At 42.6% G+C, this 16156-nt stretch overlaps 1 protein-coding gene across 3 annotated transcripts in view; it reads left to right on the top strand.

Annotated features, from left to right (window-relative positions):
- Positions 1-16156, top strand: part of Ferry3 (FERRY endosomal RAB5 effector complex subunit 3) — a 38422-nt gene that overhangs the window by 18320 nt on the left and 3946 nt on the right. For all 3 annotated transcript variants that reach the window (XR_003836963.2, XM_029478881.2, XM_021164956.3), the window contains 4 exons: positions 235-432; positions 946-1074; positions 5314-5388; positions 10238-10440. Coding sequence is in view for 2 of the 3 variants with exons in the window: in XM_029478881.2 (XP_029334741.2) it covers positions 235-432; positions 946-1074; positions 5314-5388; positions 10238-10440 (605 nt within the window). In the remaining variant the exon portion in view is untranslated. The remainder of the gene's footprint in view (positions 1-234; positions 433-945; positions 1075-5313; positions 5389-10237; positions 10441-16156) is intronic.

The following is a 16156-nucleotide window of genomic DNA, read 5'->3' as shown; positions in this document are numbered from 1 at the left end:
ACCTGCCCTCTGTATCTGATCCCAACTCACCACCCGCTCCACAAAGGCTACAATTTATGTTCTAGCTAACATATTTGCAGATCAATTATAATGGCTATTAACATGGGTGATGGGAGAGCCACTTTTAGTTATTATTTGGGACATGGATCTACCCACAGTCTTGCCACAGACGTTTGCATCCACTATAGGATTTCTGTAGCTGTCTCCGTGTCTCTCTGTGCTGTCCACCCCTAGGAGCCCAGTTGAAGACCATGCACAACCTGCGGCTGCTGAGGGCAGACATGCTGGACTTCTGTAAGCATAAGAGAACTCACGGGAGCGGCGTGAAGCTCCACCGTCTGCAGACAGCACTGTCTCTCTACTCCACGTCTCTCTGTGGCCTGGTTTTGCTAGTAGATAATCGAATTAATTCATATAGCGGCATCAAAAGAGGTGAGTAGGTACCATGCAGATTTATCTCACCACATTTCTCTCAGTAATTCCATTTTTGTAGAGGAGTCTCACACTGTAGCCCATCCTGATCTTGAACTCAAAGCAGCCCTCCTGCCTCTGCTTTCTAAATGGTGGGGTAACAGACAAGTAAAAATAATACTCCAACTATAAGTACATTTTTTATTTTAGAACAGGGCCTGCTCAGTGATCTTTCCCAGTGTCTCCCATGCCGTCCAAGTCAAACAAAACCAGCACTTCTTATTGTTTACAGACACTGGGGATAGATTATAACCATAGTGTGTGTTATTTAAAGACGACTTGGAGGTGTATTAGAATGTACTGAGAGTGGAGTGTTGGTAGAAATTGTTGTACCCACACATTTAAATGTGCGGTTATTACAAACAACAAAAAATCATATTTACAAGCTTCATTCTCCGCCTTAGATCTCATTTTCTATAAGTAATGATAAATATTTGATGGTTTACACTTAGAATGATACTTTGGGTCCCTTAGATTTTGCCACAGTTTGCCAAGAATGTACGGACTTCCACTTCCCGCGGATTGAGGAACAACTGGAAGTTGTCCAGCAGGTGGCGCTGTACGCAAGAACCCAGCGCAGGAGCAAGTGCAAGGAGGCCCGCGGTCAGTAATGCAGCATCCTTGAAGCCCCTAGACACCAACCACTAAAGCACGCAGAGTTCATAGCGGTGGGGCTTACAAAAAACCCAAAATTTAATATCTTCAGAAGCTACGGGTTTTCCCCCAATTTCCTCTTTCTTTCTTTCCCTTTCCTTTCTTTCTCTCTTTCTTTCTTCCTTTTTTTTTTTCTCAGTTGATTTTTCTTTCAAGATCTTTAGTAAAAACCATGATAAAATTTCATTGCCGAGCCGGGTGTGGTGGCGCACGCCTTTAATCCCAGCACTCGGGAGGCAGAGGCAGGCGGATTTCTGAGTTCGAGGCCAGCCTGGGCTACAGAGTGAGTTCCAGGACAGCCAGGGCTACACAGAGAAACCCTGTCTCAAAAAACAAAAAAAAAACAAAAAAAAAAAAAAAAAAAAAAAATTTCATTGCCATACTTAAGTAAGAGCTTTTAAAAAGTTTGCTTTCGAGCCACACTGTCTCTAATGGCTAGACCATTTCTATAAAGGGCGTTAAAGTCAAAGTTAAAATGGAACAAAACCGAGGTTTCCCGTATTCGTATTTTTGTCTGGTGCTAGGGATTGACTGCAGCCCCTTCTCATGCCATGCATGTGCTGGTCCACGGCGTGCACCCCAGCCCTGAGCCATCTCTGGCTTTGTGACTTTAGAATTGTTTTAGTTGTTCTAGAGAGAGAGACAGACAGACAGACAGACAGACAGAGAGACTGATGTGGTTGAAAGACCCTTTTTCCCTGTATTTATGTACAATACAACGTCCTTTCAAATTACTTAGAATTTTGTTGGAAAATTTTCAAACGTACTGAAGTATACTTTATAATTACTTCTACTTCATCTACCTCTGCCCCAACTTCTGAAATTCTAGAACCTTCCAAAACAGTGCCACCAATTGGGAAGCTGGCATTTAAATCATGAGCCAATGAAGGATGCCATGTCTTCAGATCATAGCCACACTAAGTACCCCAAACTAAGCAAAATGTCTGTCGCCCGAGAGGCTGCTCCTTGGTTCCCTGTGGTGAGAGCAGCAGGGCTGTGCCTTGATAGGGGTCACGTGTGTAGTGGGTTATAGTCATATTTTTATGCATCAGCTCTCTGAAACTGATTCAGCCTGTAGAACAAACTTCATATACCTTGACCAATATCTCTGTGTTTTCCCCTTCCTCATCCCATGTTAGCTGTTACTTTGTTCTGTTAGTTCGGCGGTTCCAGACTGTTCTCTGTAACAGTCTTCCTTCTGGATGGTGCTCCAGGAGCACCGGGAGATGCTGCAGTCACAGGCAGTACTGAACTTGCATCCATCCTAGTCTTTATTACATGTACATAACTTGTCAGTTTTCACCTTTCACTTAACGGGCTTCTCTTTGTCACATCTGAATCGTCAGCATCACTGGTCTCAAGCTGTGAGGCCCAGCAGGTAGCAATGCACACTGTGAATCCACTGGTCAGGGGGATGAATCACGTCCTGAATGGAACAGAATAGGGTGGTGTGACACTTCGTCTTGTTACTTGGATTGGCATGCAATTGAAGACTTTTGAGCTGTTATCTTTGGAGTTGTTTGATGTTTCTGAACCACAGCTGATGGTGGATAACTGAGACCACAGAAGGGAAAACTGGGATGGAAGGGGGCAGCTGCCCCTCCTTCCCATCCTGCCTGCCTGTGCCTTCCAAATATGTTTGTATGTACAGAAGCATGTGTGCCTTTTGCTGTTGTGTAGTAGTGCATTGCAGGTACCTGGGGCGGTTCAGTCCCCCATGAGTAGGTATTTATTCTTCAATATTTAATTGTAAGCAGTAGTACGTAAATAACAATAAATAATTGTGGCTCTGCTGGAGCGCCATTACATTTCAGGGCCAAGCCCTGGACCAGGACACCAGTATAGAGGTGATCCTAACAGAGGGCTGTGTAGAGTAGTTCACGGTGTCTTCTTACGCTGTTATCCTCTTCCTCTACCTCCCAAGCAAGTGATGATGTGGTCAGAAATATGTTCCCCTATATGTTTTAAAATGTTTAATGCATTTTAGTTAGATGATTTTCTCACTTTTCCCTTCTCTTTGCTCCCTTCAGCTCCGTCCAAGGATTTTTAATCTCAGTCGTAGCGACAGAGTGCGTGAAGGTGGAGGTCATGGGTGTGGGCAAAGGAGGAGGAATTTACGTCTGTGAGCGATAGCGTGCAGTACACGACAGGGAGTCTGAAAACCACCTACATTTAAGGTGGCACGTGTGTGGCATGGGATTTTGTTCTTGTGAAAGCAACTGTGTTGTGATTTGAATGAGGCAGTAGAATAAGGCACTTTGTAAAAGACCCAACTTTCTTTTTTTGTTTGTTTGTTTGTTTTAAGAAGGGGTCTCAGTATGTCCCCAACCTTCCCAGATCTCACTGTGTAGCCTAGGCTAGCCTTGAACTTGTGATCCTCCTCCTTCAGCCTCTTAAAGGCACTTGTATGTTATAGAAAGTCTTGGGAAAAAACTTCTGAGTCTTCTTCATCTGCACACAACTACATTTTTGTTCATCATGCTTGCATCCTGATATACAAGTACTTGTTTATCCTACGGTCTTTCATTCATTTTTTACTGTGGTTGTTATGTTCATTGTATTTTCACAGTTTATGATAAAACATATGAATATCATATTTTCCATAAATATCACCTCCTTTTACTGCTAAGGAACATGTGACTCATAAAAGCATGGACAGAAGAGTGGACTGTGAGCTCCTCTCTTGTTTCTTTTTCTTTTTTCTGTTTATTTTGAGATTGTATTTTAATTACGTTTCTTCCTTCTCTTTCCTCCCTCCACACCTTCCCATATACCCTGCCCTCTATCCTTAAAATTTGTGCTCTCTTTTCTTCATGAGTTGTTATTGCATGTAGATATTGTATTTGTATGTATATATTTATTCCCAAATGGAACCTGTTGAGTCCATGTAATACTATTGTGTGCCTGTTTGGGGAGCTGACTGTTTGGCACTCTACAGCCATTTGGTGTGCTATCCCCTCGGTCTGTTTCTGATAGGGAGTTTGTTCATTCTCTGTGTAATTAGAATTGGAGAGTTTGCTCCTTGTAGTCTGTGCTATAACCCACTGCTTATTTGCAGCATGTCAGTTGCCAGGTTCTTCTCTGTTGCATGAAATACTCATACAAACCACTCCGCGCTTTCTGTCCACCCATTGGGCTCATACTTTCTCTACCAGTTCATAAAACGTGTGTTTAGAAGACACACTGGTGTAAGTCACTAGGCAGGGTTATGCAGTGTGCAGTGTGCTCAGACAGTGTTTAGGGTTGTCTTTCAGTGTGTGCTGTTTAATAACTTGAAAGTCTGGCTGTTCTCTAATATGCAATGCCATTTCAAAATAGATTGCAAAGTAGTTTTGAACTTAACTGGTGTCAGTAGATTGCCTCTAAAAGATGGCTGCTTTGAGAAGTAGTACCCATTTTGTATTTGTGACAAGAGAATGCTTATGGCATCTAGGTGTATTTTCTATTAAAAATGTGCATATATGTAAATAATGTGTTCCGCTTTAATAATGTATGCTCACTCAGAATGTTTCTCATTAACCAACATTTATCCTCCCAAGAAAATATCATGCCTCAAAAACAAAAAAAGGAGTTATTGATTGTTGGAAAAAGGTCAGTTTGAAGCGGTGTCACACATCTGCTTGAAATTCATTGTAAATAGTGTCAGATGAGACAGTAAATTTCATGAATGTGCTGAATATAAAATGATTCTTGGTGTTGCTATCTAGTTCAGAGCAGGTTATAGCAACAACAGTGAGTCAGAGTCTAAAAATAAAGATAGCCGCACCACAGCTATCTAATGAAGTTATTTTATGTGCAGCTAACTCAGTGCCCTGACCTCTCAGAAGACAACTAGAGTGTTGGGAAGCGCAATGTAGCCAAACCATGTGGGGTCAAGGCTGGCCCCACCTCTTATCTCTGATCCCTTTCTTAGCTAGCAGCTGACTGAAACCTTTCTTCTCCAAATAAAATGAAGAGATGTAGCTAAATTATAGTGCACATGCTTAGTGTTTGCAGCAGAGGAGGGAGGGAGCAAGGGCGCTCGCAGCGCCTGGGAATGCATAAGCCCCGTGTGAAGCCTGGGGCAGAGTGGCAGGAGTGGAGAGGCGAGTAGTACACTTTGGCTATGTGGTTGTTTTGAAAGAGTAGGGGTAAGACGTTTTCATATTTCTGAAATATTTCTTTGTGTTCTATTTTCTTTATGAATAGATTCTGGAAACCAAAATGGAGGAAGTGATGATAAGTCTAAGAATGCTGAGAGAAACTATTTAAATATTTTACCTGGTAAGTATTATTTTGTTTTACATTCTTACTTTCCTATGGTCACACACACTAAAATAGTGGATTTGAAACACGAGTTCTTACGGTGCTCATTTATAAAGTGTTGAACCATATGTGCCTTTGAAAGAGCACTTGTATCCATATAGCCCATATAACTCACAGATGTTCTCCAATGCAAAGTCTCGCTTGTATACCAGGAGTGACTTCTGGATCCATATACAAAACCCATAGTCATATGCAGTTTCCATGATTTTATATTTTTAATTTTCTCCCATACATTGTTTCTTAGTTACTAAAGAATGAGCCAAGAGGTGTTTTTAACTCTAAAATATAAGCAGAGGAATGGAAATGCACGTGCTTAGACCGTGGCAGGGCCTTTTGATGCAGGCTCACATCTCCCTTTGCATCCGTCTGCCTGTGTCTTCCCCTGTTGCTACTGGACACATTTAACCCCAGGAGCTCAAGCTCTCTGAGCTCACTTACTGGTTCTTAGGCGCCAAGCAGAAGCCCTGGGTGCTCTGTAAACGTGAGCTCTTCAACAGTGGTTGGTTTCATAGTTTCAGAAATAGCCCTTCCTTGATAGTTTTCTGTTCTCTTCTATGTAGTTTCTCACTTCCTTCCTCAGACCTTGAACACGCAGGCCACGTCACTAACTTAAGGGAAAGTCATTCCCATTTCAGCCCTCATCTTAGAAGGCATAGCCCGTTGGGCTGTGGTCATCAGCCTCCAAGCTTCCTCCCACCTTCGCATCTCCTGCCTTGGTGGATAATGTTAGACTCACCACAAGCCGTTTCCTCCCTTTGTGGAACAGGAGACTGTCTGTTATTCTTTGTAGGCCCATGCCCTGAGTCATCACACTGGCTTTCTAGGATAGGAGTGTGGTGGCCGTTACTGCTGTGGAAGTGCCTGTATCTCCTGTTCAGTTCATTTCCTTCCTTCCTTTAAGAAAGCCTATCATTATTACCACTAAACAAGGAATGATATGCCTTTAGTCTGGGGTAGGCAGGAGTATTAAATTGCCTACCACATATACTGACAGGGTCTGAATTTCCATACCCAACATACTGACAGGAGATGAAAAAATATCTTCATCAAAACTTATTTCAAATCATGAGGAAAACCAGGTATATTACATACTTTTAAAACTTTTTAATTTTTCCTTTTAAGTTTTTTAATCAATATGTTTTTATCTTATGTCCTTCCCCTTAACCCAGGAATAGTTGTTTCTTTATGATGGTCTTGGTACCCAACAGCTTATTCCATGCAGTTCTCCAGCAGCCTCATCAAACAAGCAGTTAGCCTGAATCCCACATTTTCTGTGCAAAGTGCCGGGTGAGAAAGTAAAAGTGAGTCCGCCGTCTCACCTAGCCAAAGACTGCTGGAGAGCAGCAGGTCTCCTCCACGTCCAACCCGGACCCTTCTCTACGCTATCTCAGTAATTTGTTACTACAGCCAGCACCTGGACTGGCCCCCATTTTATTAATGGGTAAAATGAGACCAAGAGGCAAGTCATTTAAGGACGGACAAAGCAGTGCCAGATTGGGGATTAGGAGCACCTGACTGGCTCACGGAGTTGTCTTCCCTCACTGCTGGCCCACGCCCAAGGCCAGTGTTGGGAGGCCCATCCACTGAGATGAGGCAGGCACATCTGGGGCCCAGGAGGCCACTGCCTCGTGTGGTCTGCTCCATTGTGACAAGCCCAGCCCCGCCACATGATCTCCTTTCTACTTCTCTCTGGCTGGCTTATTTTATACCTCTATCTATGCCCTTTGTGTCCTTTTAGTAGTTTGTTTGCCCGTTTGTTTTTAAAGAAAACTTTTTGCTTGGGTCCCCTGAGAGGCATCTTTAACTACAGCTTACACACACTGGTAACTAAAGATGCTGAAGTGCGAAAGCACTTTATATTTTTATTACATTTGTTTAGATGCTCGCGCGCACGCGTGTGCACACACACGTGTGTGTGTGTGTGTGTGTGTGTGTGTGTGTGTGTGTGTTCTGTCTGTGTTCATGTGTGTGCACATGTTAAGACCAGAGGATAATTTGTGGGTATTAGTTCTCTCCTTCCCCCATGTTCTTGGGGATCAAACTCATACAATCAGTGTTGGCAGCAGTCACCTTTACCCACCCTCTTACCTAGCCAAAGTACTTCTATAAAATATTTTCCCCAGCTGGGCAGTGGTGGCGCATGCCTTTAATCCCAGCACTTCGGAGGCAGAGGCAGGTGGATCTCTGAGTTCAAGGCCAGCCTGGTCTACAGAGTGAGCTCCAGGACAGCCAGTGCTACACAGAGAAACCCTGTCTCGAAAAACCAAAAAAAAAAAAAAAATTTTTCCCCAAATACATTTACTATCTCCTATAAGTATTGAAAACAAGTGCATCTGTCTTCTCTTTCTGTATTCCTGAAATTATTTCATTTTAGTTTTTGTTTTGTTTTGTTTTTTTACAAAATATTTTTACTGATTATTTGGGAATTTCACACAATGCACTTTGATCACACTCATATCCCAGTTCTTCTAGGTTCACCCATTACCCTTATGACCTTCCCAAAAATAAAAGGAAAGGAGGGAAAAAGGGAAAAATACCAAATCCAGTTCGAGTTGCCCATACACTCACTGGAGCATGATCAAACTCCAAGTGGCCATCCCCTTAAAGGAAGCTGAGTCCTTCCCCGCTCGCATTCCCACCCCTACCAGAAGCAGTCAGCTGTGAAGAGCTGTACCTCAGCATCTTTAATGGCTTCCAGTCCAGACATGGGGGTGGGGGTGGGGGTGGGAAAGGGGAGGAGCATCATAGAAACCTTCTATATCTCCCTTTCTCAACTGTGAGTCTGCAGTCATCAAAGCCATGACAAAAGACGCTTCCTCGCCCTTCACAGCCAGTGGCAGCGTGGTTCATGGATTCCCACGTGGTATCTGGCTATAGCACAGGCCACAGGCATCAACATGGTCTTGGCTGGCAGTCCAGGTCACTGATTTTAATAAACAAAATTACCATGAGTTTTATTAAAGGAAAATGAATTTTAAAACATGAGGTTAGTAAGTAGCCAGATAGATGAACCTATCTTGTAATATGAAGCCACTGACTTGTAACTCTTATAAAGATAAATTTCATCTACACAAACAAGGCAGTTTACAACTTGTTCTCAACCGTTTTTGATAGTTCAATTTTTACGCCCCTGCAAAATTTGAATGAGAAGCAAATAAAATATGCAGATATAAGTTTATACTTAAAAAATTCTGCCAACCTCCCTAGTAAACAGTGAGTGCTCACCAGTTTAGTGTGTTAGCACTGTGCTCCAGCGTGTACTCACCTTACAGTACCTTACACCATGCTTCACATGGCCTGAGTAACTTCCAGCAGGAGTCTGTATGCAGCCTGTTCTCAGCAACGACAGCACAAGACCTATGCTGCCTGACGTCTGGATGTGACAAAGCCAGCAAGATAGTTCTCCTTTGTTTGAGTGTTAGGACAATTATAAAGCAATGGTGTTCACTGTTCAGTGGGTTATTTCCCAAGGTGAAGTTATGTACTGCAAGGGAGGCTATCTTCAAGTTGTGAGTTAAGATCCCTTTGTATTGGTGTCCATCTGCTCAAGTGACCCTGTGTTCTCACCATGACTGATGTTGCCTTTCCTTCTCTACTACTCCAGTGAAGGCCCCTTATGGGCTTGTCTGACCAGATGGGTTGCTGTAGCTTTTTGTTAGGCCTGGAAGGCTTGGCCCGTTGTTCCTGTGAGGAACTGTAATCTATCCCTTGCCCTGAGCTCCACGAGTGTTCCCTTCTTCAGTCCAGAGACTTATAGCTGTGCCATTGTTCTGCCCTGGGTCTTGGCAGGGCCCTACTAAGACATTCCAAATACAAATATATTAGGTTTATATATTAAAAAAAAAAACTTTAATTCTGCATAAGAAAAATAATGATTATAGAAGCCTGAATTTTACAGTTTAAGAAACAGTTATTCATGCATTCAACCAATCTTTATTAAGAACTTTCTATGCACATGAAATGGATTATTAAGATAGAAAAAGCTCTCATTGGCTATAATCCATAAGCAGTACTCTCTCTAACATAATTTATATAAACTTAGGATGCCACTGTTAAGAGGAAAATGAAACAGAATGGTAGTGAAGAACGTGTGAGAGGTGGAGGAGTCCTGTATCGGGATAGTCAAAGAAGGCCTTTCTGAGGATCTGAGGTGTGGCTGCTGGAGTTAGCCATGCAAGAATCTTCAGGAAAGCCTTGTAGGCATCAGTCTGAATTGGGGGAAAGCTGCACGGGTTTGAAGAACTGAGCAGAGGAGAGGGAGGCAAGCAAGTGCTGAAGAGAAGGCCTTGTCTGAGCTATGCGGGCCCTGTGGGTCATAGCTCGTGGATGTGTTTCAGTGAGGGAGCGACACCGAGTGTGGTTAACCTCTCCGGGCCAGTGCAGGAGTGGATGGCGTAGACTTGTAGAAGGTTCAGTGCGGTTTCCATTTCTGACTGGTGAAACTGATGAGCAGAGACTGACCAATCAGCTGAGATGTGAGAGAGCAACCAAGGCCCAGGAAGGCAGGCTGCCAGGTCACATCTCCATGTTAAACCGGATATTTTAAGTGCTTATGTTGAATAGCAATTATAAACTCACTTTCCTATAATCCAGGGGTTCCTTCACACCACTTTGTAATCCTCTTGACAAACTAGCTCTTATCTCTTATTTTAATTGCTTTTTTCTGAGAGTAAGGAAGAGTGTTTGCAGTGTAGTGGCTTCCTGATACGATGTCAACACACTCCTCCCTCCCCCGTGGTTATTTATAAACCTGTGGATGAGAGTGACTCATACACTTGAGAATCATGGCCGCATTTCTTGTTCACAGGAGAATTTTACATTACACGTCATTCTAATCTCTCGGAAATCCATGTTGCTTTCCATCTCTGTGTGGATGATAACGTGAAGTCAGGAAATATCACTGCTCGGGATCCCGCTATTATGGGACTCCGAAACATACTCAAAGTCTGCTGTACCCATGATATCACCACGATAAGCCTCCCTCTCTTGCTGGTGCATGATATGTCAGAGGTAAGCAGCAAACACTCGCCTTTACTGAACGTGTTACATAGCAATCCTGTTATCAGCCTACATCTTAACGTGGTCCTGTGCTTTTAACTGCTGGACCTTTGTATCTCCTGTTGGGTCAGTTAAATGGAGTGACATAAAACAACGAAAAGTGCTCAGAAAATTATAGTGCTGCTTGATATCAGTAAATGGGACTCCAGAGAATCTTTTACTTTGAGAAGAAATGAGTCTCCCTGCCTCTCTTCTACCCATTCCCCACCTCTGCTTTCCTTTCCTTCTCCAGTTTTACTTTAAGAGGCAGTAGATTCACCTTCACACTTACTTGTGGCTCTGGCCAATGCTAGGATTAGTTTTCACTTTCTGAATGTATGCTAGTAGTTCAGCTCAGTGTTTTCTCGAGGATGGTTTTTTTGGTTTTTGGTTTTTAAAGATTTATTTATTTATTATATTATATATTATATTTATTATAATATATATTATAATAATTATAATATATATAATATATATAATATATATAATATATATAATATAATATATATTATATATATTATATATATAATATATATAATATATTATATATATAATATATATAATATATAATATATATAATATATATAATATAATAATTATAATAAATATTATATTTATTTATTATTATTTATTATATAGCTGTCTTCAGACACACCAGAAGAGGGCGTCAGATCTCATTATGGATGGTTGTGAGACACCATGTGGTTGCTGGGAATTGAACTCAGGACCTTCAGAAGAGCAGTCAGTGCTCTCACCCGCTGAACCATCTCTCCAGCCCCTCAAGGATGTTTTTGATGGTACAGAGAGTGGTTTATGCAGTTAGATGCAGCACGTCCATTTGCCTATTTCCTTAGCTGCTGGGATTTACTTGACCTTTTTAGTTACATACAGTTTCTGTGCTTGCTTCCCTTCTGCTGCCTTCCCTCACTCATGAGAAAACTAAGTATAGGGAATAGGTTGTAGAAATTAAATGAAGTCTAAACTTCATCTTCAAATGAGCAAAGGAGCAAAGGAGCTGCAGCCCTGTGTCTGCAGACAAGTCCTTTCCGGAAGTCCCCTCATACAGAAATAAGCCCTTTCTCAGAAGAGGCAGAGGCAGAGTTGCCAGGAAGGCCTCTCGCTGGACGCTTGTTTTATTTGGGGGAGGGTAAAGGAAGAGTGTGTGTATTGATTTATATATTTTCGTTTATTTATTTGAGCAAGTTTAGCCTTGGCTGGCCTGGTACTCAGTATTGCCCAGGCTAGCCTCAAACTCATGATGAGGCCTCAAACTTGCCTCTGCCTCCAGAGTACCAAGATCACACATGCACACCACTACTCTAAGCAGCGGCCTTTATAAAAGTCGTCTGCTCTGCAGATTTAATACAGGAAGGCAGCTTGGTTATTGAAGACTGTTCTCGTCAGGGTTACTGGTGCTGTGATGAAACACCATTACCAATGCATCTTGGGGAGGAAGGTGTCTTTTTGGCTTATACTTCCCTAGTACTGTTCATCATCAAAGGAAGTCAGGAAAGGATCTCAAATAGGGCAGGAACTTGGAGGCAAGAGCTTATGCAGAGGCTGTGGAGGGATGCTACTTACTGGCTCACTCCCCCTGGCTTACTCGGCCTATATTTATAGAACCCAGACCCAGCATCCCAGGGATGGCACCACCCGCAGTGGGCTTGGTCCTTCCCCGTTAATCACTAAGTAAGAAAAGGCCCAACAGGTTTGACTACAGCCTGATCTTATGGAGGCGTTTTCTTAATTGAGGTTCCCTCCACTCAATGACATTAGCCTGTGTCAAGTTGACATAAAACTATCCAGCACAATGATCAAAGGTTACTACCAAAGTAAAAATGTGTGCAGTGCTGTATTATAGAAGGGAGTATAAAGAACTAAGGCCCCTACCCCAGACTGATGATATACAAAAGGCCTGATTTTAACCTTACAGCCTGTATAAACACTATACTATCAGTTCATTTACGTGAGGATGACCCTAGCTGATTTCCAGCCTGCACTGAAGGCTGGGGTCTTCGCTCAGTGAGCACGCCACTGCTGTTTTAGTCAAGAGGGTTGTTCCCATCCTGTGGTGGCGGCCCCACACTTTCCTGCATCTCAGTCCTCTCTCAGGAGAAATGGACCAAGCTTTGTAGACTCTCAGTTCTGTGGAGAATGTTTTAGTGATCCATACTAACTTACTAGTTACTTGCTTACTAACTAGTCATCTATAAAAGGGTCTTTAGGGAGTGACAACTGTGATGAACTTCTGCCACAAAGAAGCATCCAGACATTCCTGCAGCTGGACTCTTGGTTAACCAGCTTATAAAAATGGTTATACGTAGGTGGGAAACAACCTCAAAAACACTATTTCCAAAAGTCACTCAGTTCAGATTGACTTCTAGACATCTGATACTACAGCGTTCCCTCTCCCACGGTGTTACAAAAGCTGCCCTTCAAATTGGGACAGCCAGCTGCAGAACATTAAGTTTGTTTCGGAAGTGTCCAATTTAATTCACAAAAGTAGATTGAGCCACAGGCCTCCCATCTGCTGTATTTAAACCTCCTCAAGGTCGCAAAGTTTATTTAACACACACCCAGGCTGTAGAGGTGTGGGTTGTAGGTTTTGTGCAGGGACCCCAAAGTGTTTTCAGATTCTGCTTCTCCCCCTCAAACAAATAGGATCTCTGCATGTGGCTGCCCCACACTAAGGTATCAAAGTAGTAAGCGAAGTCTGAAATAGTCTCGGATACCACGACAGATAGGAAAGCTATGGAATTGTTTCCAACTTAAAAAGAAAGAGGAAATGAAAAAGAAAATGGGCCTTGGGTGGTAGGAGAGGGGTCTATGGCTTCTATCTGTCTGTCGCTTAAAGACATTGTCCTATTGGAGTCAGTCAGCTGGAGCCCCACTAGGCTTTGTGCCCTCTCTTAACTCCTAGACCCTTTGGGGCTGTGGCCTTTGTAATTGCGATTAGAAATAAAGAGGTACATATACCTAGTATACACAGACAGTCCAGTAAGATCCTCACAGACTGAACACCCTGTAATTCATACCCAAATCGCACAGAACAGAAGGTTTCCTGTACCCCAGAAGACGCCCATGTACTCTCAGCTCCTTAAACCTGCTTCTGCTGGAGAGTATCCCTGATTTTCACTTAAAAGTGTGGGCTATGCACTGGAGGGAGCTCACGGGATAGAAGTGCCTGCTGCCAAGCCTGACAACGTGAGCCTGACCTCCAAGACCCACAGAGTGGGCAGAAGAACTGATTCTTGTTATACAGATGAGACGGGTAGTGGGAGAGCAAGGTAAAAACAGGTTTGAAGTGTGGCTAGTTGAGTTGTTTCTGTAGTGCCTTGGCTCCTCCGCCTTTCACTCAGTGTGAGGTTTGTGAGTGCACCCTTGCCTTTGAGTTGTGCTTGTGGACTCTTCTCTCTCAGTTTCTATAGGTAACATGATACAGCTCAACTACAGTTAGTTAGCTATTTTACTATTTAGGGACATTTGGGTGGTTTCTAGATTTTCCTTTTGTTAAATTTAAACATCCATTCAAGGTCAAGAAGTTTATTCTACAAACTCAGATGGCGTAGCCCAGGATACAGAGGTGCGAGTTGTGCAGGGTCCTGAATCTCTGGTTATTACCAATAAAGCTTCTACCAACACTTTTGACATCTCTTTTGGCCGTTCTATTATAAATGAACTTAGAGATAAAGCTATTGGATATTGGGGTATGTTGTTGATTAGCTTTCACGGATATGGCCAAATCATTTTCCAAACTAGTTATAATAGCCTACTGTTATTTTAATGTTAAAAGTAAGAAACAAGCTAGATATGATGGCTCAAGACTTTTAATCCCAGCAATCAGGAGGCAAAAGCAGTTGGATCTTTGTGAGGTCAAGGCCTGCTGGGCCTACACAGTGAGATCTTGCTCCCCCCCCCATCCCCACCAAAACAAATAAATAAATGAAACAAAGCTATGTGCTCAACCTCTATAATTGCTATAAAATTTATTTGTAAAAATGTTTCAAATATCTCAGAGGCACATTCATGAGAAGTAAAGAATAATCTTGTAATCTTTCCTACTGGTGCATAAACGTGGAAGATACTGTATCTAACGTGGAAGATACTGTATCAATGTGGAAGATACTGTATCTAACGTGGAAGACATGGAGTGGAAGCCTAACATGGCATACTGAGGTTTAGGCTTGACTCCACACACCTGTAATCTTAACCTTAAGTAAGCTGAGACAGGAGGATTACCAAGAGGTTTGAGACTAGCCTGGACTATGTAGAAGATACTGTCTCAAGACATCAGAAAAGAAAATAAGCAAACAAAAACTCCAGGAGTTCACCCTTAACCCTGATCCAAAGATGTATGGGCGTTGCTCACAGATAGAAGACGTTTTTCTCATTAAAATCTAAATTGAGAGTTAATTTCAGTTTTAGGTTTTTAGAATCTATTCTGAGTGCAATGCCCATTTGTAATAATATCGTGTAATAGAAAACCCAGTTTTCTATCTTGGTTTCAAATTTCAAAGTGTGCCCTTTGAGCCACTTAAGTTCTGATACATCTCCTATACAGTACATTCATTCACTAAGGCATGTTGCCCAGACAACCACTTTGCTGGTCTATAGGACTTTCCCTGTCCCACTAGGTCCATATCCATCTGCAACAACAGATTCTGAAGCTTGTTTGTGGGAGTGAGCGTCTTGTGTAACTACTGGCCTCACGCCATGCTAACAAGCCATGATCATGTCTTCTCATGGCCTTCTGAACTTCTCAGGGCTACTCTTTTAGGTGAAGAGTTTGAGGGGGTGTTTAATTTAATTTAATTTTATGTGCGTGAGTGTTTTGCTTGAGTGTGTGTATCTACCATGTGCATGGTTAGTACCTGCAGAGGTCAGTGGCTGTCAGACCACCTTGAACTGCGGTTACAGAACGGTTGTGAGCCGTGTAGGTGCTGGAAGTTGAACCTGAGTCCTTTGTAAGAACAGCTAGTACTCCTAACTGCTGAGTCATCTCTCCAACCCCCTTAGGATTTTTTTCCTGGTTTAATCAGGAAAAATAAATAACAGAGAAAGAAAGCTGGCAACATGTAACTTATTTAGGAGATGAAATTGCTATGTAGATATAGAAAAGACTCAGGGAAAACCGAGAGCTGTCTAGCGTTTCTTTCCAGACTCGTACTGCTGAGCAATGCTGAGGTAAAGTTAAATTGCATATGACAGTGTGGCTCATCTGCACGTTAGACCGTTGCAGACTGTAGCTCACCCTTTATGTCTGTGCTGCGGTTAAATGCCGAGCTGGCGTTTAGTTTATCTTCTAAGTATCATCAATGACTGCCAATCCACAGCATTCTGAGCAGCGTGGATTTTTAATTTGTCTCAGATTTTTGTTTTAGGCCATATATTAGTTACACATAACAAAACAACAAGGGAACATGGCATTGGTGGATAAAACATGGTGCTCTTTGATTGAAAAGAGCAGTGAATCGATTTGCTTGCTTTTTGTGGAATCAGGGGACTATGGAACTGGAAGGAGCTGGTCCAGAGCAGGAGTGGGGTCCAGTCACGTCCATCCCTGGACGTCTCCTCGGGAGCAGGGGTAGGACAGCTCCCTCCTCTGCCTTGGCCTGCATCAGAGTAGGTCACTGTGGTCACTGGTTAACTTCCCCTCTTCTAAACTGTTTCAGTCATCTCCCACTAAAAT

Source organism: Mus caroli, unplaced genomic scaffold (genome assembly GCF_978045245.1).
Source record: "Mus caroli unplaced genomic scaffold, Mus_caroli_1 scaffold_7, whole genome shotgun sequence".
Classification (NCBI taxonomy): Eukaryota; Metazoa; Chordata; class Mammalia; order Rodentia; family Muridae; genus Mus; species Mus caroli.
The sequence above is the reverse complement of the archived record's forward strand: the minus strand, read 5'-3'. Positions and strand labels throughout refer to the sequence as shown.